The sequence below is a fragment of the Trichechus manatus genome, unplaced genomic scaffold (assembly GCF_000243295.1).
Source record: "Trichechus manatus latirostris isolate Lorelei unplaced genomic scaffold, TriManLat1.0 scaffold00001, whole genome shotgun sequence".
Taxonomy (NCBI): domain Eukaryota; kingdom Metazoa; phylum Chordata; class Mammalia; order Sirenia; family Trichechidae; genus Trichechus; species Trichechus manatus.
In genome coordinates, this window is record NW_004443937.1 from 37,428,702 (window position 1) to 37,448,151 (window position 19,450).

Consider the following 19,450-nt stretch of genomic DNA (forward strand, 5'->3'; position numbering starts at 1 on the left):
CCTAGGCAAAGGAGCTGTGCCTACCCTGGGTTCCTGGCTTATAGGAACCGGCAGTTTATTTTTTCCCGTTTGCTAATTTGTTCACTCTCCAAGGCAGGGAGAGTGGCTCTGGGCGGTGACGGATCCTATTTCCAGCCCAGGGGACTCAGCAATTGCTGAAGCAGGTCTGGGATACAATGCAGAGCAGGGAGCGGGGAGGTAAATGGGAGAGAGGTTTTTGATCCGCGTGGTAAGCCGTACACAATTTCTTATCTTTTGCCGAAGAGGGCTGCTTCTCACTGGTTCTGGGTGGCCATGTAGACTCTCTGCTGCTGTGTCTCTCCTGGTGTGGAAAACACGCTTCCTGAGCACCGCTGTTTGCCTGCCACATCGCTCACCCATGAGCTGATCAGGCCTGAGGGGCTCAGGCCTGGCAACTCCTTGCTGCTTCCGAACTGTCTCTCCCTCCCCCTACCACTCAGTCCGGTTCCTCAACTCTGCCTTTGATGTTCAGGGCTTCCAGATTGCCATATATAATCGATTCAGTTGTTTCTTTGGGTCTTTGTTGTAAGAGGGTCCACTGGAAGCCTCTGACTACTCTGCCATCTTGGTCCTGCCCCCTCAGTTCCCCTTCTTAAACAGAGGATCTCCACCTGGAAAACTAGTCCACCAACAAGCACCATCCCAAGTTTCTGTTCTGTGCAAGGCATTGGGGAGATAAAAACAGGTCACTGACCCACGGGAGATGCTCAGTGCATCCTTGTTGGTGGATTTGCTTGAGCTTGCCCTGCCTCCAGGGCCTTGTGGGGTGAGGGCAGGAGTCAGCCTGGGGGTAGCAGCTGCTGGTCAGCTCCAGGAGAGATCGCAGGGTCTTCCCGCTGGGCTCATCTTTCTTGCTGCCTCTCTGCACGCCGCTGACCTTGCTGCTATGGGATAACCTTAACTAATTTGCATCTTTATTTCCAGACCAAGTTTCTGGTTTTTAAAAAAGCATGCTTGTCTGGGAAGTACGGCAAGGATAGTGTCTTCCAGCTTCATGGTGAAAAGCAGTGTTCTCAAGAAGTTTTCCAGTACTACTATTAAAAAAGAATCCTTCTAAAGTTAGCACCTCAGATACAACCCCATCTGGGAGGCCGTGAGAACAGGGAATCTAAGTTTGGGGGCCACCACTTGCTAGTTCTGGGGACTTGGCAAGTCACTTGACCTCCCTGTACTCAGGGTTCCCATCTGTAAACAACTATGGCAGCAGTGCCTGCCTCATCAGGATGTTATGAGGATTCAGTGACCTATATGTGTAAAGGGTTTAGAACAGTGCCTGGCACACAGTGAGCCTTCGGCACACTCAGTTCCTGGCAGAGCTTGAATGAGTCACTTTCCACATGTGGGTTTTAGTTCCCTCCACTGTAAAAGGCGCAGGAGCTAGAGAGCCATCTCACAGGTTCCTTCTCTTTAAGCACACTGGAATTCCACTGTGGCTCCTAGCCCTGGCTGTTGGCTTGGCAACAGCTGGCAGCAGTAGCCCAGCATCGGCAAGTTCAGTTTGGCAGCAGTGCCTGTCCTCCTGAGAGCTTTCTTTTTAAACACACTCATGGTAGCTAAGGGTGGTCTTGGAGCCCTGGTGGCGCAGTGGTTAAGAGCTTGGCTGCTCATCAAAAGGGTGACGGTTCAAATCCACCAGCCATTCCTTAGAAACCCTGTGGGGCAGTTCTCCTCTGTCCTGTAGGGTCACTATGAGTCAGAATCGACTCACTAGCAATGGGTTTTTTTGGTTTAAAGGTGCTCTTAAGCTCAGTTACTTTTGGGATGCTGCAAAAGTGACAGGCGTTTCTAAGCGAGGGGGTCTTCTGCTGGTAAGCCCTTTCCGGCAATTGCTCATGGCTCAAGCCCCTCTTTTTTCTTACTGCAGCTCCCTCCCTGGGGCCTCCTCTTGAGGTCCTTACCAAATTGATGGGAGAAATATCATCTCCCAAAGTCTAGTGGCGATTCCCTTAGGTGAGGCAGGATTTTCTGAAATTCTTTTGCTGAGACCCCTGTTTTTCCACTGAGAACATTCCTAGCACTTTGTTTTCTGCTAAAGGTTATGTTTTCTACTTCTGGAAGGTCATGCATTCATGAACTTTAAAATTCCTTATTCTGACTTATTTCGTGGTAAATGTCACCACCAACTAATATTTACACTCTGTGTCCAGAGAGCTGAGTGCTTTAGAAGGTCCCAGTTTACACCCGCACACAGATCATCCCCTCCACCACTCTCTGAGAGCAGCCAGGCTTGGTGTTTTTTTAAATAGGTTTGCAAAAGAGCATTTTAGGGAAACTAAGCAAGCAGGAGGCTCAAATTGTTAGTTTTTACTGCTAGTATCTAACATCTATTTTGAGGACTTATTTTGTGCTGGGCACCTAAGTGATTTACACTCACTGCTTTATTTAATCCTCATGACCACCCTGCTTGTCAGAGATGGTGCATTATGCTGTATCACCATGTTACAGACAAGGAAACTGAGGCTGTAGCGGGACTGAGGGGCTTGACCAAGGTTGGGAGTGCTAGAGACAGGACTCAAACGTTTAGCCACAGATTTGTGCTGAGGGCCTGCTCTTTCTAATGTGCACTCCGGACCCGTGCTACTAAAGACTGCTTGCAGGAATTGAGGCAGCTCTGAACGCAGTTAGAAAACCTGGGCTTATGTCCTAGGTCTACCACTTTCTCACTGAGACTTGGGCAAGTACTTTCCCTTCTTTGAAGCTGTTTTTTTAAGGAGTTCCTGCTCCTTAGTAAGTAGGTAATGTACACAACAAGACTTTGTAACGAGTAAAATTCTATCGGGTATACGCCATGAATGCAGTCAGAATCCTAGCCCCTCTTGTTGCAGTGTATGAAAGTTTAAGCAGTGATTTTGAAAAGAGAGAACTGGCAGTTTGTAGAAACCCCAGTCTGTAGGAATAAATGATGAGAAAGGAAAATTTAGAATCTGGGGAGCTGAAGGAGGGAAAACAGACTCATGAGCACAGAGAGTGACTGGAACCTTGAATAATAGGAAGGCAGGCTAAGATTTAATGAGACAGAAAAGAGCTTCTAGAATTTGCCTACCTAAATCAAAGTCTGAATCCCATTGTAGGCTCAAAATTGATGTCTGACCAGAAGAATTAACTCTTTTTCTCAAAAGCTGTGCATACGCACACCAGGCACCATCGTTCTGCCCTGCCGTGTTCTCTCTGAAGGGCGTGAAGGGCGTGTTGGCCTGTGCTCTCGCTGCCTGCTGCTGGGGCCTGCCAGCCCCTCCCAGCCCCTGTTCCCCACCCCCAAGCCCAAGGGTGCGAGCTCCTCCTCCCCCGGTATGGTTGGGAAGGGGAGGCCAGTGTTCCCAGCATCCTTGGTGTCTTCTGGAGCTATTCCCCTATGTGAGTGGTCTGCCCCCCAACCCCCCCCCACAGAGGCCCTCCTGGCCCCACCCCAAGGGAAGGAATTTTCCTCTGGACAATGGGGCAGAGGTGGTTCTTTAGGAACTCTGAGATTTACTGTCAGGAAAAGCTTTTATCCTTCACATTTAACCTGGAATCTAGTCAGTTAAAAAGGAAGACAAGACAGATGTTTGCCTTGCTTTTTTCTTTTTTTAATGGTTATAGCCTTAAGTAAGCTAATGCTGGTTCCTCTAGACCGCTCACTGCCTGATTCAGCCTCTAGACCGCAGGCTTTGGGGAGGCCTGCTTCTTCCTTGGTGGCCGCCTACCTGCCCAGGAGCCCTCCTCAGACCTGTCCTTTGCTCACGCTCCTCCCAACCTTAAAAAGACAAGTCCTCGTCCTAGACTATGGAAAACTTACATGGAAGGAAGTGAGTTTTAATTTTTCTGCCCTCTTGATAAGCCGTCCTTGCTTATTAACAGAACTAAACATACTTGCCACACCCATTCCGCTTTTCAGGGGAGGTAGAACCTTCAGGATGCTTCTGAAGTAAGTGTTGTGCTTGTAAATAAATAAAAACAGCACCTAACTGGCTCAGAAAGAAGAATGTGAAGAGGAAAGCAATTTGTTGGTTACTCTATTAGTACTTTTGCCATGTTCTAGAAGGGTCACAATTGTGTTTACAAACCAGTGCACTGATTTAAGTACCTCCTAGCTTTGCAGAGAGAATAATCAGCATGTGACTCAGGCAGATATTTTACTGTCTCTTATGGTTTGATCAAATGATACCAAAATCTGAATAATGACTGTGTCCCTCCTCTCTCTCTCTTTCTCTTTGCGGTCTTCAGTAGAGCATGCACCATTTTGAACGTGAGTTTCGGTAAAGTAAGCTATGCTGATTTCTCTAACTTTAAAGATGCTCTGTTTCTGTATGTGAAGTGGGACCCAGTGTGTCTAGATCACTGAAGTGATGGGCAAGTGGGAAGGCAGATTGGAGACTATCGCCTTAACGGAACATTTAAATGAAATACAGCATCTTTAAAAAGCACCCCCGGTGACTTCATTTATATTCATTTCATTTTCATCATGACCTTCAAAACCTTCATTTTTCCCCCTCGTTTTAATTTTAAAATACAGCTTTAAAAGGAGTCTAAACCCTGCAAATCTACTGCATGGCATTTGGGCATATTTTGATTTTGGAAACCATGCCTCTCAAAGTCTTGTTGCTGCTAAAATCTTGCTTCCTAGTTACTCCAATAAGGGGAAAAAGGAGTTAGGCACTTGAGTTCCTGGTTACAGGGAGACAGCATCCTAGACTTTCCAACTGACAGTGCGGACAGCGTCCTGACCTTTCTAACTAATGGGACGGACCGCGTCCTAGCCTTTCTAACTAACAGGAAGGACTGCGTCCTAGCCTTTCTAACTAACAGGAAGGACAGACAGGTCTTCTCTTTAAGCATACTTAATTCTCCCAAGAGCTGCTGCTGCCTGCTTCCGGGTCATGCTCTCCATTCTCTCCTGACGGTAGATGCTAGGGCTGTGTTGTTTGGTGGCCATTTGGTCTCCCCACCTGTATGTGTGGACCTCACAGGAACTCAGACCTACACAGACCGCTAGACTGCCCACTGCTAGAATTGTCCCCAAGGTAAGTGGGCCCCCAGGTGTCCTTTCCACGAGGCTCTCCAGGATGTTTCTGGCAAGGTGTTCCTCCCCTGCTGCAGCTGCCTGTGCCCTCTGGCCAGGGCCTCAGCGGGACTGCCATGTTCCCCTCCGGTCTGGTGGAGGGATCTTGTGGGGGATGGAGTAGTTGGGTCTCAAGGTTATTGCCCAAGAGAAGGGGAGATTGGAGAGTTCAGGACTGACCTAACTGGGACAAGGGCACAGTGGTGAATCCTAGGTGCTTGGCGGAAACAACGCTTGCGGCCCTTGCAGCCCTCTGCCTGGTTTGTATTCAAGTGTCACACTTTTTGCCACCTGAAAGGCCTGCATGGGATTGATACGTGGAGAGCTGAGTCCCCAGGGCAGCCCCTGGGTGTGGAGGGACATCTGGCACTGTCACGCCGGTCACCCTGGCAGTGGCTGCACATCACACATTCACATTCCTGTATTTCCTCCTTGCCCGTCCAGTGCGCTGAGCTGCTGTTTATAATTCTACATAAGCAGAACCTCCCCATCTATTATTGCAGGCCGATATTTTTGAAAGCTGTGTGAACTCAGTAATTGATCTAAGGTGGAATCTGTCAGGTCTTGGCTGTGGCTTGGGGATAAGGGACACAGAGGCGCCTTGGGGCTGGAGCAGAGTGGGGAGAACGCTCAGTCACGTTTGAGGGAGTGGGAGCTCCGGCTTTAAGCACTTGTTCCCAGGTTGGTCACAGGCCAAGAGCTAACTCTGAATTTGGCCCTTGTTAGCCCTCATTGTTACCTACGTGTCGTAACCTTTAGAGGGCACTGCAGACCGTGGGCAAGGCAGAAAGCAAACACCGGAGAAGAGCAATGGGATGGGGCCTGTGGACGGGGACTGTGAGTCCCCGGGTCTCTGTCCCTGCTTCGTCCACTTTTGATGTTCTGACCCTGGACCTGCACTGCCTTTCCAGAACGTTCTGAGCTGGTGAGTTAAGCTCTGGCCTTCCTTGCCCTGGTTGAACGGTACACATCCAGATCCATGTTGGTTGTCCCAGGCCAGTAAGAAAACCTAACGGGATGACAGGCCCTCTGGGAGCGGACATCTGGGTGATCTGGCTCCTTACCCTTTGAACGAGCAGCCTCTCCTTTCGAGAGCAGCCCTCAGGAAGAGATCCTTAGCATCTCATTTGCTTTGCAGGCACAGGTTACCATGTAACACTTTGGACAGTGTATTTATTTACGGCACCTATATTTTCAAAGAGACTCGTTTAAAGTGGCAACAATTTCAGCCTTTACCTGGAAAATGAAGATCCATTTACTGAATCCCACCCCAAAGCTCCCAAACTCTGTGGTAGTGAATTTGTGCTTTTAATTTCCAGTGCCTGCTGATGAGGCCAAAGTTCAGGGCTGGGTCCCCCGAGGGCCAAGCAGTTGGGTTTTGTGCCAAGGCCCTGAAGGCTCATCTCTAACTTCCTGGAATTCTGGGCTGGAGGGGTGGCTGGTCTCCTGATGGCCAGTTTCCTGCCTTCAGTAGAACCCCTAACTGCTGTTGGTGCCCAGAGCCTGTCTTCTGTCCTTAACCCTGCGGTGACTCTGCTGGCCCCTTCTGGCCACTGGGTGGGAGGGCCTGGAAGGAGGACTGCATGGTGCCCACTCGCCCCCAATGGGCAGCACTCACTCCTGGTGCCCAGTCAAGATCTGAGTTTCAGGAACCCTCAGCAGCAGTCTCCCCTCCTCCTGGTATTCACTGGTCACTATAGGAAAGTGCCCTTCAGAGGAATGCTCGTCACACACTCATTCTCCTGGTTTTCTCACCTCAGCAGTCATTTCAGATTTAAAGTCCTTTTTTGCTTTTTTTCTTTGTACCCTTGTGACAGAAAGTCAGGAACATTCTTCCACATGCACCCTAGGATAGAACGTAACAGGACTTCACTCATTAGTTCTTTGTTACTGTGGAGAGAGCCAGGGAAGATGGCGTGCTGTGCATCTGTCTGTATTTACTCTTTGTGTTGACACATCGTCATCATATGAGAATTGTAAGACTGCAGAGCATGAGTATGTGTATTTGTGTGATCTTTAAATCTCAGCTGCCTTAGGTTTGGCTAAAAGATGTAAAGGAAGGTAAGTGGTTTTCTGGGAATTGTAAGCCTTCCACTGCTTCCTGTCACACTTGGTAAAAAGGGGCCACTTGAGTAGTTCACTGGTGATCCTGAACTCCTCATCCACATGAACTCAGGCGGTGACTGGGATCTTCACCTGTTACCACCACAGCTCAGTAACAGTTTTGGGGAAGACCACCTAGCAGGAAGTGTCCGCGGTGTGACCCTCGGGGTGGGTGGAGGAGGGAGACGGCAGCAGATGGCAGGGTCACGGAGAGCCGCCGGGCGCACAGCAGACGGGCACTGACGCCGCGGCACAGGCCAGGTCTTCAGGACGGGGCCTTTCCGTACTCAGTGGCTGCTGTCCTGAGAGGACATCCATTCACTGGTTCAGAACGATAAAATTGGAGTTCCAGGTGTGGGGGTGTCTGGAAGCCGAGGGAGGTTTCAGATACCTGCCCCATTTCCCTCTCCTGTCCCACTGAGGTAGAGCTCAGCCTCCCAGTCTCTCCTGATGCTTCAGCAGTGATAACACATTTAATTCACTTCCATCCTGTTCCTCTGGTGGGCCAGTGGGAAGAACAGTGCTTGAAAAAGGCTCATCCCCGAGAATTCTATTCCAGTGCTCTGCATTGCTAACAATTATTAGCATTTTGCGTGTGTTTAATGCAGCCTAATAGGAAGTAAGTATTGGAGACAGCTCCCTGTGGGACACGTAACCCAGCAGGCACTGGCTCCTTGTCGAGAATCCTGAGTGGTTTGTCACTTTGTATTAAATCACATCTTTCAGATATTGTGCGTGTCGGAACAGCTAAAGATCTGTTCATCCCTTATTAGAAATCGGTATTCAGGTAGCCCAACCCCATGCGTACAGATGTCTATCTTTCATTGCTAGTTAGGAGCAGGGGGAGCTGCCCGGGACCTGGATAAGCAGCTGATGAACTCCTTTTGAGACCATGACTGAAATGTGGAAATGGAGTTGAGCCTCATCTGTGCAGAGAGAGTTATCATCGGGTTTAGTTCCATGTAGTCTGTAATATATGTTAAGACAGTCTTTTCTCACATGACCATTATTTGGGGGAGATGGCCACATTTGATTCTCTTTTGATGCTTCTAGCTTTCGAGTTCAGTGTCTTTTAAAAAGCACAGGATAGTGGATATCTTGGTCCCCCTGAGGGAAAACATGTGCATTCTCACCAGAGTCCGTCCTGCCCAGGCCTGAGCAATGGCACGGGCAGGACGTGTTGGAGACGTGGGCACTGACTGCCCCTTTTGCCTCGGCAGGGACATCAGCGTTGCCTCCACCTCCTCCACCTCCACCACCAGCAGCTCCCTTGCCTCCGGCGAGCACAGAGGCACCGGCACAGCTCCCTCCCCAGGCTGTGAATGGTGTGAGCAGAGGGGCCTTGCTCAGCTCCATCCAGAATTTCCAAAAAGGAACTTTGAGGAAAGCCGAAACCTGTGATCACAGTGCTCCTAAAATCGGCTGAAGCTTCCTGTTTACACGTGGAGGGAAAAGCTCTTTGTCCCCTCCCAGCCCCTTCTTCCTGATCATTGCGGAGCCAGTACACCACATACTGTTTTGCAGATACTCATGTAAGAGGCTTTTCAAGAGAGAAATATTCTTCAGGTAGAAGGAAGTTGGGCTGGCACTACTGCCTTGAGGTAACTGTTTACTCCTTTATTACATTTTAAAGGCGCCTTGTTCCTTCTCTGATGGATCTTTTGAGGCAGCAGCATATTGGAATGAGTAGTTCCACCAACTGAGGGAAATGAACAAAAAAGAAAACCAATGACAACATTCGGTCACAGCAGTGAAGGGCCGTTGTGTTGCAGTTCCTCCTGCCCCATCAGACAGCTCCTAGGAACGTTCCTCTCATAGCTCATTTCTCTATTCTGAAGCATCTTCTGGGTATTTCTTAGGTAACTCCCATTCTTTGCTATTTGATTTCATCTTAGACGTTAACACTGTAGCCCATAACATAGTCATGTTGCTGAGGTCATCTTCCCCCCAGATAGACTGGGGAAAGCTCGTAGCATTCTAACAGGAACACAATCGTGGCTATAGAACTCAGGGCTGCTGTAGCAACTATTCTAGACCCATAGTTCTTTTAGTTAGTGTATTGAAACAGACAAAATATTTGACATCAGAAAAAGCTCTTGGCAATTAGAGGATCTTCTTTATCCTCAGCAATGAAGTCATTTGGGGTTTGTGGGGGATCATTATTACAACACAAGTAAATGTGGCATCTGTAGAATCAATCCTGATTTTTGAAAGATTATCTGAATACATCATCTTTTTAATGTTACTCATTTATTAGAAAGATTCTTTATCCTATGATTTGCTTAAACTCTTAAATAAATTGCACTTTAAAGGATTATAAATAATCCATTTTAAAATTCAAGTACACACATCAGTGTTGGTTACTATGCAGAGAGAATGTCATTGTGTATAGTTTCATGTAATCTGTGATGTATGTTCAGCTGTATTTTTTATTAAAATAAACCATGTCAAGAAAATGTGTTGTAATGAGAACTTTTTGTAGCTCCTTTTATAAGCACAAAGAATAGATCCACAGTCTTTCTAAAGTTTCCTTCCCACTTATCGTATTTTCTTTAGTGCTGTATTTTCCCTCTTAATGAATCAGAGCCAACAATCCTGTGTTGCTATTTAAATTCGGCACCACCTCTATGATTCTAAAACTAATTTAAACCAGCTTTTCCATCTCAGCTTCTGAGGAGGGCAGTGTATGGCCAATGTCTGGTTTTTGGCAATGGGAGCAATACCTGACATGAATTTTGCTGTAATTTGAAAGACAACCAGATTAGAATTAGGCATTCGAAGAGTCTATGGACGAGGTCCCATTTCGAGTGCCATGGTGTCTAGGTGACTAGTTCCTGATGGGTGCTGTGAGGCTTGAGTCCTTCTAAAGTTTGTTTTGCTATTTTGGATAAAGCTTCAGACAGACAGTTGAGTAAAAAGAAGCAATAATTTTGTACAGTATCCGCTTATTTTCCATTTGGTACTAATAGAATTTTAAGATTTCCACCTAATTTCAAGAATACAAAAATACAATTAGTCATAGTCAGGAATTACTTTATTCCTTATCAAAACAACCTAACAGTAAATGTAGATTGTACACTTTTATTTTATACATGTAAGTTATCTTTTTAAAATATATCTCTCATCAGGCCACATTCGTACCTTGTACTTCTAGTGAAACAGTAACATTTCACATTGGTCTTATTCAAAGAACGTGGCAATATAACACCAAAAAAAAAAAAAAAAAGCATGGAGAGTTTTTCCATACACAAGCACATTTAAACTTCTTCCCAGTACAAAAACATGTGCTGTTGCTTTAGAGATTGTTTTATGAATAAGGTCTTACAGTACAATCCAGGTAAAGTATTGGCAAGTATTTTAAATAAATTCCAATGACTTAAAATTTAAGCCCAAACTAGATGTTTAATGTTTTCTTTATTGCAAATATGATGTCTTTGACCTGAGGTATAGAGTTGTCTTCTAGAATCTTTGCATAAGGCATAGGGACATCAGCACCGGTGACACGAACTGCAGGAGCATCCAGGTAATTGAATGCAGGACCTAAGAGAGAAGAAAGGCTCAACTGCGAGGGAGGCAAGGAAAGAGGCTCAGCTGAGCATCAGCACCTTGGCACCATAGGAGTGGCTGGCTGAAAATAAGAAAACATAAGGTACAGGAACTTTAATTACTAGGAATTGCTTCTTGTTTTGCTTTTTAACATTCATCCAAAGGATAAATACCAAACTGACAAGCTGGAAGTTCAAGTCATTTGGCCACTGCTAGCTTTGAAGTTTTTTATTCACTATGCAGGTGCACAATATTTATTACAGCTTAACTATACCCAAGAACCAGTTTCTCTGAAGTACCTTCCATGATCCTGGCACAAATTTCAGCTCCTATTCCAAACTGTGGCCAGCCTCCTTCTACAGTCACAAGGTGATTAGTCTTGATGACGCTGGCTTCTATGGTTTCAATATCCATTGGTCTGATGGTACGCATATTTATCACCTAAGCAGGTAATACAATAAATAAGCTTTATACAGCCACTGTGTCACAAACAGAGCCTTGTCCCCATCATACCATTTCCTTTTTTGTTCCTTCTCCATCTTTGGGCTAGGACAATCTAATTCTATTCACATACAAATGTAAAAGGAAAAACTATAATTTAAAAAGAACTCTAATCTCAAGTACAAGCGGCTCTGTTAACTTGCAGAATCCACTTAGCCTTCCTTGGCCTTAACTTCCCTCTCATCAAAATAAATATAACTAACATCTGAGTGCATACCATGTACCAGGCACTAGGCTGAGTGTGATTCTCACAACCACCCTATGATGGGACAGTATTTCTATTACCTCTATTTTACAGCTGATGAAGCTGAGAACTACAGCACATAACTTGCCCAAGTGTAACTAGTAAGTGGCAGGTCTTGGATATGAAAGAGTCAGGGCCCCTGACTTCTCAGTTTCCTCTCTCTCCTAATCTCCAGATCTGAGGTTGATCTTAACTTGACAAAGTAGGTACAATTCTAAAAAGTCCAGAACCCAGGTGGTTAAAAAGCTAAGATTAAGCATTAGAAAAGCACGCAGGCGCCCAGCTTCAAGCAGTGGCAAAACTGAGTGACAAAGCAAGACTGGTTACATCTAGTTAACCTCTTACAGAACCAACTCCTAATTCTGAGTCTTAAATGTAAAAGGAGCCTCTCTCATGTCTACTCACCTCACATTCAATTCCCTCTTTAGATAGCACTGCTGCGGCTTCTAAGCAGTGGCCGACAGGTCTCGAATGGGCAACCACGGTCACATGCGTCCCTGAAACAAAGTGGTCAGAGGTCAGATTGAAAGTAAAGATGCTGTACCACCGTGCAGCCAGCCGTGGCTCTTGCTCATCTGTAAAGTCTTCAACTCAACTTCATTCCAGTGACATAAGGAATGTGGCAGCCTTCCTGGAAACAAAATGCAGATCTATGGGACTGAAATTTAGAAAAGGACAACTGCATGAGAAATCAGGGCACCACACGTTTTTGACTTGAGCTGTCTACAGTTTTTTTTATTCAACGTAAAGGGCAATAACTTCTAAATTGGATTTGACCAATATAAATAGAGGGGCTGGATTAAAAGTCGTCTTTAAATGTATACTAAGTTCTCTTACCTTGCCTTTCTATTTTGGCTTTTCCAATAGGAATCAGAAAATCTTTTGACTGAGCTGCTTCAGGGAATTCGAAAGGAACTCCATACATCAATTCATTCTCTAGCACCACCACTACAAAATAAACATTTAAACAAAAGTAAATACTCAAATTATATCAGAATGACTAAAAAGGTATATACAGCAACATCATTCATTTTGTGAAAAGTTCCTTAACAAAAAGTTCCTGATTAACAAAAAAAGAAAAACCCTGTTGCCGTTGAGCTGATTACAATCAGAAGTAAGAATAATCACGTTCTTTACTATCTTTACTGTGTCTATAAATCACTAACATTTTATATGAGCCGTCTAAGCCCCATTAAAGCTAAACCTAACCCATCGCTATCGAGTCAATTCCGACTCATAGCGACCCTATAGGACAGAGTAGAACTGTCCCATAGGGTTTCCAAGGCTGTAAATCTTTGCAGACGCAGACTGCCACATCTTTACCCGAGGTGCGGCTGGTAGGTTCAAACTGCCGACCTTTCAGTTAGCAGCCAAGCACTTTAACCACTGTGCCATCAGGAAGCCTTTAATGGTCCCTTTTATGCAAAGACTTCATTTTAGTTCTTTAATGTTTAAAAAAGACCCAAGGGTCACTCTGCTGACCTGGATTGTTATCCCGAATGGCTGATTTGATAAGTCCTTTTGCATCCTCTGAGTTCCAGGGGCTGACCACCTTTAAGCCTGGGCAGTGCCCGTACCAGGCAGCAAAGCACTGTGAGTGCTGAGCAGCCACGCCCGCTGAAGCACCATTGGGCCCCCTGAAGACTATGGGCACAGACTGACAGCCCCCGGACATGTAGTAGGTCTTGGCAGCTGAGTTTATAACCTGATCAATGGCTTGCATAGAGAAATTGAAGGTCATAAATTCACAAATGGGTCGCAACCCAGCCTGTCAAGTCAAAAATACGGACGTTAAAAATAGAAACAGTACTGAAGAGTGACAACCACTCCGTTCCTCCAACACTCAAACAACGTTTTTAAAAAGGAAATCTCTCGGAATGCGCTTCACAGACAATAGTACATACCATAGCTGCGCCTACTGCGATTCCAGCAAAGCCCATCTATAAAGCAAAGCACAAAATGAGCGAAAATCCCTAAAGATGTAGTGTACACTTTACCCAACATGCCCCTCAGACAGGTTTCTTGGTGGAGGGCTTACCTCAGATATGGGAGTGTCTATGATCCTCTTGTCTCCATATTTCTTCCACAGGCCTCGACTAACCTATTGTTAGAGTTGACCTGATTACTTTTAAGCATATCTGGGAGCAAACAGCCACCTCAATATAACTTTCGTGTATTTTGATTACCTTGTATGCCCCATCATACTGGGCAACTTCCTCTCCAAGCAGAAAAACCTTCTCATCTCTTTCCAGCTCCTCATCCATCCCTTGATTTATAGCATCACGAACTGTCACCTGTCAAGAGATACGGGCAGTCAATAAGCTACAGACTTATTTACGATACTTTTGAGATTCTCTCCTTTTACACTAGACTGCCCACAGAATACAGTATGAAAACTAACATTAGAACAGGCTTCTCTTAAAAAGTTCAAAGAATTCTGAAAGTAATTTCTAGCAGATATAGCTGGTCTTGGGTGTGTCAATGAGAAGCTGACTGAACCTTTCCTTGATGTGCACCCAAGCTTAAGAAAAATGCTTCACTTGGCCAGACCCGCTCACAGGCGGTTTCCTAAGCAAAAGTTTACTTGGTTGTTTTATTTCCAAACTTGGTGTAATACAGGGCAAAGAAAAGTCAAGGTAGCATAAATGATACTACGTGTCAGCATTCACTAGGAGCCAGGCACTGCCAAACTGCCTTCAGGATCTTTTTAATCCTCACAGCAACCTTCCAAACCAAAAAAACCAAACCCACTGCCGTCGAGTCAGATTCTGATTCCTAGCGACCCTACAGGGCAGGGCAGAACTACCCCATTGGGTTTCCAAGGATGTAATCTTTAAGGACTTTCTCTTCCTGAGTGGCTAGTGGGTCTGAACCGCTGCCCTTTCCGTTCGTAGGCGAGTGCTTAACCACTGCGCCACGAGGGCTCCTTACAACTACACTAGGAAGTGTTACTTTACCACACAGTTTGGTGAAATCTTTGAATTAAAAAAAGAAGGGGGGGCGGTGCTGGGTGGGTAATGGAACGTCGTCAAGTCTCGTTTTCACAGATTGCCCATATGATCCCAACAAACCTCGCAGGTGTGACATTCCGGGGTGATGGGGACAAGGCGGCACAAGTCCCCCTAGACTCCAGCGCGGTGAGCGGGCTGGGGTCCTAAACCCACGTGAGGACCAAGAGGACTTCCTAAAGGTGACGCCTGCACAGTTCTGAGGAACAAGGAGGAATCTGCAGGACCAGGAAAGGCTGTCCAGGGAGAGAACAACGCCACCAAAAAGGACGGGGGGCGCGCACCACGTAGGACGCGCCAGTCCACAGACCCCAGGAGCCGCGGACGACGCTCGGACACGGCGCAGGTGCGACCCCGACCTCGGCCCGGGGGCTCCCTCCCACAGGCAGCGCCCGGGACGCTTACCTGCAGCGCCGCCGGCGCCGTCCGGTGGAAGCGCCTCCTCAGCAGCCCAGACACCTGGCGGGGAAAGAGCGGAGGCGTTCAGAGAGGACGCAGGGTGGGCGGGGGTCGCGAGAGTCGCCGGGGCCCCCTCGCTGCTGCTTACCTGTCGAAGGGGTCTCCGCACCAGCCCAGACGCCGCCGCCATTTTGCCCGTGTCCTCTAGCCGCCGCCTAAAGACAACACAGCGGGGCCGAAAAGTGTGGGCAGGTCCCGCCTCCCGCGCCGCCGCGGCCCAATGACAGAGCGCGGCACCTGCGTGTCCCGCCCACCGGGTGGGAGCCGAGGGGCGGGGCCGAGGTGGCGCTGTCCCTCCTTCTGGAGACAATTCAAATCAACTTTATTGACAGCTGGCGACGCCTGACACGCGGGGTGCACGCCGGGGCCACGTCTCAGGCTGGTGTTGCTTGAAGCGCTGGGACTACAAGTTGGACTCTGAGGAGCGTGATTGCTCGAGGCTGAAAGGGACCTTAAGAGGTCAGAGGTCTATGGCACTAGAATCCTTTTCGGTACCAAGTAGGTCTTACACACACTCTTGTGACGGGGAACTTACCACCTTAGGAGTGAGCCTGGGCAGCGCTGTCTGTTAGCTTCTTAGAATGCGAACAATAGACTTCATTGACGCATTAAAGCGCCTACTGTGTGCTAGGCATTGTGACAAGCGCTTTATACCGAAAACCAAACCCCGTTGCCAGCCAGTCAGTTCTGACGCACGGACACCCTATATGTTACAGGGCACAGTTGCTCCATAGGTTTTCCTTGGCTGTAATCTTAACAGAAGCGGATCGCCTGTTTTTTATTTCGTGGCACCACTGGGTGGGTTTGAGTCAACTTTTCGGTTAGTAGTGTCATTTAGTTGTCACAGCAACCGTCTCAGGTAAAGTGTTAGTTAATATGATCTCCATTTTGCAAACGGGTAAACTGAAGCAGAGACTGGTTAAATGAGCCGGGATTTGAACCTAGGACTCTCTGACTCGAAAGGCAGACTTTTCCCACCGCTTCCTAAAGCAGAAGATGGGGTCCTGGGAGGAGTTTACAGCAACCTGCATTTAGAGAGGGCCTCATAGGGAGGTGCCAAACACCTGACCATAGGGGCAGCCTCTGGGAGCTTCCTGTCCTTGCCCTTATGGGTAGGGTAGAACTATTGAGGATTCCTTTAGTCCCCACCTGACCCCAAAACATTCCAAACAAAACCCATCTGTGGCCCAGAGCTGCAGGCCACAATCTACAACCTTGGAGTCATGATTTTGCGGGCAGTCCAAGTTTAATGTAAGGGTTCTGGGAAGTCAGTATAGTAAGGGAATACAAAGATCACAGGAATCAGTCTGCTTGCTGAGAAGGGGAAGTGGGGCGAGGGCAGAAGCTGGGAGACCTGCAAGCTGGGAGGGCAGAAGGCTGTTGAAGAGAGAGCTGGACAAGGAAGCAGCTTCGGGATGGAGAGGAGGGACAGATTTGAGATGTATTTGGGACTGGAATCAATAGGATTGCTGTGAGGGAAGGGGAGGAATTGAGGACCCTGGGTTTTTTTGTCAATGGTTAAGAGCTCAGCTGCTAACCAAAAGGTCGGCAGTTCAAATCCACCAGGCACTCCTTGGAAACCCTATGGGGCGGTTCTACTCTGTCCTATAGGGTCGCTATGAATCGGAATCGACTCAACTGGCAACGAGTTTTGAAGGATGGGGGAGGAGAGGATGCTGGGGGCGGTGCAGGTGTGAGGAGCTGGGAAAGTAAGAGCGCATTCTGAACAGGCTGAGTTTCAATGACTGGGAGATACCCAGGTGGGATACAAGAGCCTGGAGCTTAGAGGCTACACAGGGCTAGAGGTAGAAATTTGGGGACAACTGCATAGAGTACATCTTTAATCTCTGGGCCTCTGCTTACTCATCTGTAAAATGAAGAGATGGAGTCAAGACCTTTTAAGTCTCCCTCACCTGTTGCCATCATTCATTCCATTCAGCCCCTGCCTTTGCCTAGCAAGAGGTCTGGCTGGAAGCCCCAGGAGCCCCCCAGTACTTCCTAGACAGCCTGAGAAATCCTTGCATTTGAGATGTCAGCCTCCAGGGATTCCAGAGTCCTGCTCAGAAGGAAAATGTGAGTCAAGTCCACACCCCACCCCAGCACTGAAAGATTTCAGGATCAGAATTGCAAAGCAAAAGGAGATATCAGGATAAAGGAACAGTGAGCCCAAGAGAAGCAGACTCTGGACTGCCGTCTGGACAGAGGACAGTATTCTTGGGCCACATGCACACAGAGGTCCAAAAAGCCGGGAATGTTGAGTCTGTACAGCTGGTCTGGGCAGCTCAGTCACAAAGGCATTGTGACTCCGCAGACCTCAGCTGAGAATTTCCTTTTGAAATAATGGCTGTGGACATTTTCAGACACATTAGGTATATTCATCAGTCCACGTATTTCCCTTTTAAACTCTGTAAATGGCCAGTTTGGAAAGGCTGGTCACAATTTGCAGTTTAAGAGTTAAAGACACAAAAGATGAAAGTGCTGAATTTTAAATCCATAATCTTTTAAAAACCAATCTACATTCATCTGCTCAGTAGATTTTTCTGAGAGGAACTGGCAAATGTAAACTGGCCCACTAGACCTCTCTCAGAATGAAATCTTTCCAGAGTCACAGGGAGCATTTGCCCATAAGTCCCTTTGGGTTCTTTGTCAGCCGTCAGAAAGTCCTTTATACAAGGTTTTCAGTCTCCAGGCTTGACCAACTTTTTTTTTTTTTTTTTTAATTGCAAGGAAGGTTTATTAAAGAGAGCTTTTTACTCCCTGCCATTTCTTTTAGGTATAAGTAAGACACAGTAAAATATGTATTTCCACCACCCCTGAAAGTTCCCTCATTTCTCCTCCCAGTCATTCCCTACACAACACCCCATAGGCAAACACAGTTCTGATTTCTTTTAGTTTGCCTGCTTTAGAACTTGAAAGAAATGGAATCATACAATGTATATTTTTTTGTGTGTTTGTCGTAAAAATATATATAACAAAGCATTTCCCTTTGACATTTCTTACATGTACAAGTCAGTGACATCAATTTCATTCATCATGTTGCACAACCATTACCACTATCCGTTTCCAAATTTTCCACCACTGTTAACACTCAGTAGCCACTAAGCAATGACTTCCCCTTCCCCCCCAACCCCCACCCCTGGGAACCACTAATAAACTCTGATTTCCATACATTTGCCTGTTCTAGATATTTCATGTAAGTGGGATCTTACAGTCTCTGTCCTTTTGTGACTGATTTCACTCAACATAATGTTTTCAAGGTTCGTCCGTATTGTAGCATGTATCAAAACTTAATTTCTTAATAGAGATTGCTGAGTAATATTCCATTGTATTGGTATACCACATTTTTTTTAAAATCCATTCATCTGTTGATGAACGTTTAGGTGGTTTCTACCTTTTGGCTCTTGTGACTAGCATGCAATGAACATTAGTGTGCAAGTATCTGTTTGAGTCCCTGCTATCAATTCTTTTGGTATATACCTAGGAAAGGAATTGTCAGGTCGCATGGTAATTCTGTTCTGATTATTAATGGATGTTTGCAGCTGTTTCTTCTCATTTTGAGTCATGCCACATCAGCAAATTAAGATCCGAAAGCGTAACTCCATCCACGTAATTAAAGTCAACTGTATTTTGAGGAAGCATCTCTTCCCCAGTCGTCTTTTGAGTGCCTTCCAACCTGACGAGCTCATCTTCAGGCACTATATCAGACAGTGTTCCGCTGCTATTCACTGTCTAATTTTTTCAGACATAGACCGCCAGGTCCTTCTTCCTACACCGTGGGTGACCCTGCTGGTATTTGAATACAGGTGGCATAGCGTCCAGCATCACAGCAACACGCAAGCCCTGACAGTGCGACAAACTGACAGACATATCCATTAATCACTGGAGCATGGAATGTATGAAGTATGAGTCTAGGAAAACTGGAAATCATAAAAAATGAAATGGAATGCATAAACATCGATACTCTAGGCATTAGTGAGCTGAAATGGACTGGTATTGGCCATTTTGAATCTGACAGTCATATGGTCTACTATGCTGGGAATGACAAATTGAAGAGGAATGGCATTGCATTCATCATCAAAAAGAACATTTCAAGAAGTACAATGCTGTCAGTGATAGGATAACATCCATACGCCTACAAGGAAGACCAGTTACTACGACTATTATTCAAATTTACGCACCAACCACTAAGGCCAAAGATGAAGAAATTGAAGATTTTTACCAATTTCTGCACTCTGAAATTGATCAAACATGCAATCAGGATGCATTGATAATTACTGGTGATTGGAATGCGAAAGTTGGAAACGAAGAAATATCGGTAGTTGGAAAATATGCCCTTGGTGATAGAAATGATGCCAGAGATCACATGATAGAATTTTGCAAGACCAACAACTACTTTATTGCAAATACTTTTTTCAATAACACAAATGGCGACTGTACATAAATGGCGACTGTACTCCGGATGGAGTACACAGGAATCAAATTGGCCGCATCTGTGGAAAGCAACGATGGAAAAGCTCAATATCATCAGTC

At 46.4% G+C, this 19,450-nt stretch overlaps 2 protein-coding genes across 3 annotated transcripts in view; one reads left to right on the forward strand and one right to left on the reverse strand.

The window, feature by feature from the left end:
• PXK (PX domain containing serine/threonine kinase like) overlaps positions 1-8,755 on the forward strand; it is an 81,150-nt gene extending 72,395 nt beyond the window's left edge. The window contains exon 18 of the mRNA XM_023726646.1: positions 8,383-8,755. Coding sequence (XP_023582414.1) covers positions 8,383-8,588 — 206 coding nt within the window. The 3' untranslated portion in view covers positions 8,589-8,755. The remainder of the gene's footprint in view (positions 1-8,382) is intronic.
• A 1,428-nt stretch (positions 8,756-10,183) lies between these two features.
• Positions 10,184-15,087, reverse strand: PDHB (pyruvate dehydrogenase E1 subunit beta). Of its 2 annotated transcripts, XM_004368648.2 has the most exons (10): positions 15,009-15,087; positions 14,867-14,920; positions 13,640-13,747; positions 13,492-13,554; positions 13,358-13,393; positions 12,936-13,221; positions 12,291-12,401; positions 11,859-11,950; positions 11,008-11,149; positions 10,184-10,702 (listed from the first exon to the last, which is right to left on the reverse strand). In XM_004368648.2, the coding sequence occupies exons 1-10, from the start codon at positions 15,048-15,050 to the stop codon at positions 10,557-10,559; spliced, it is 1,080 nt and encodes a 359-aa protein (XP_004368705.1). In that variant the 5' UTR covers positions 15,051-15,087; the 3' UTR covers positions 10,184-10,556. The 2 variants fall into 2 exon arrangements, with proteins under 2 accessions (XP_004368705.1, XP_023583406.1); XM_023727638.1 differs by lacking the exons at positions 14,867-14,920; positions 15,009-15,087 and adding an exon at positions 14,525-14,701.
• Between the last annotated feature and the right edge of the window lie 4,363 nt (positions 15,088-19,450).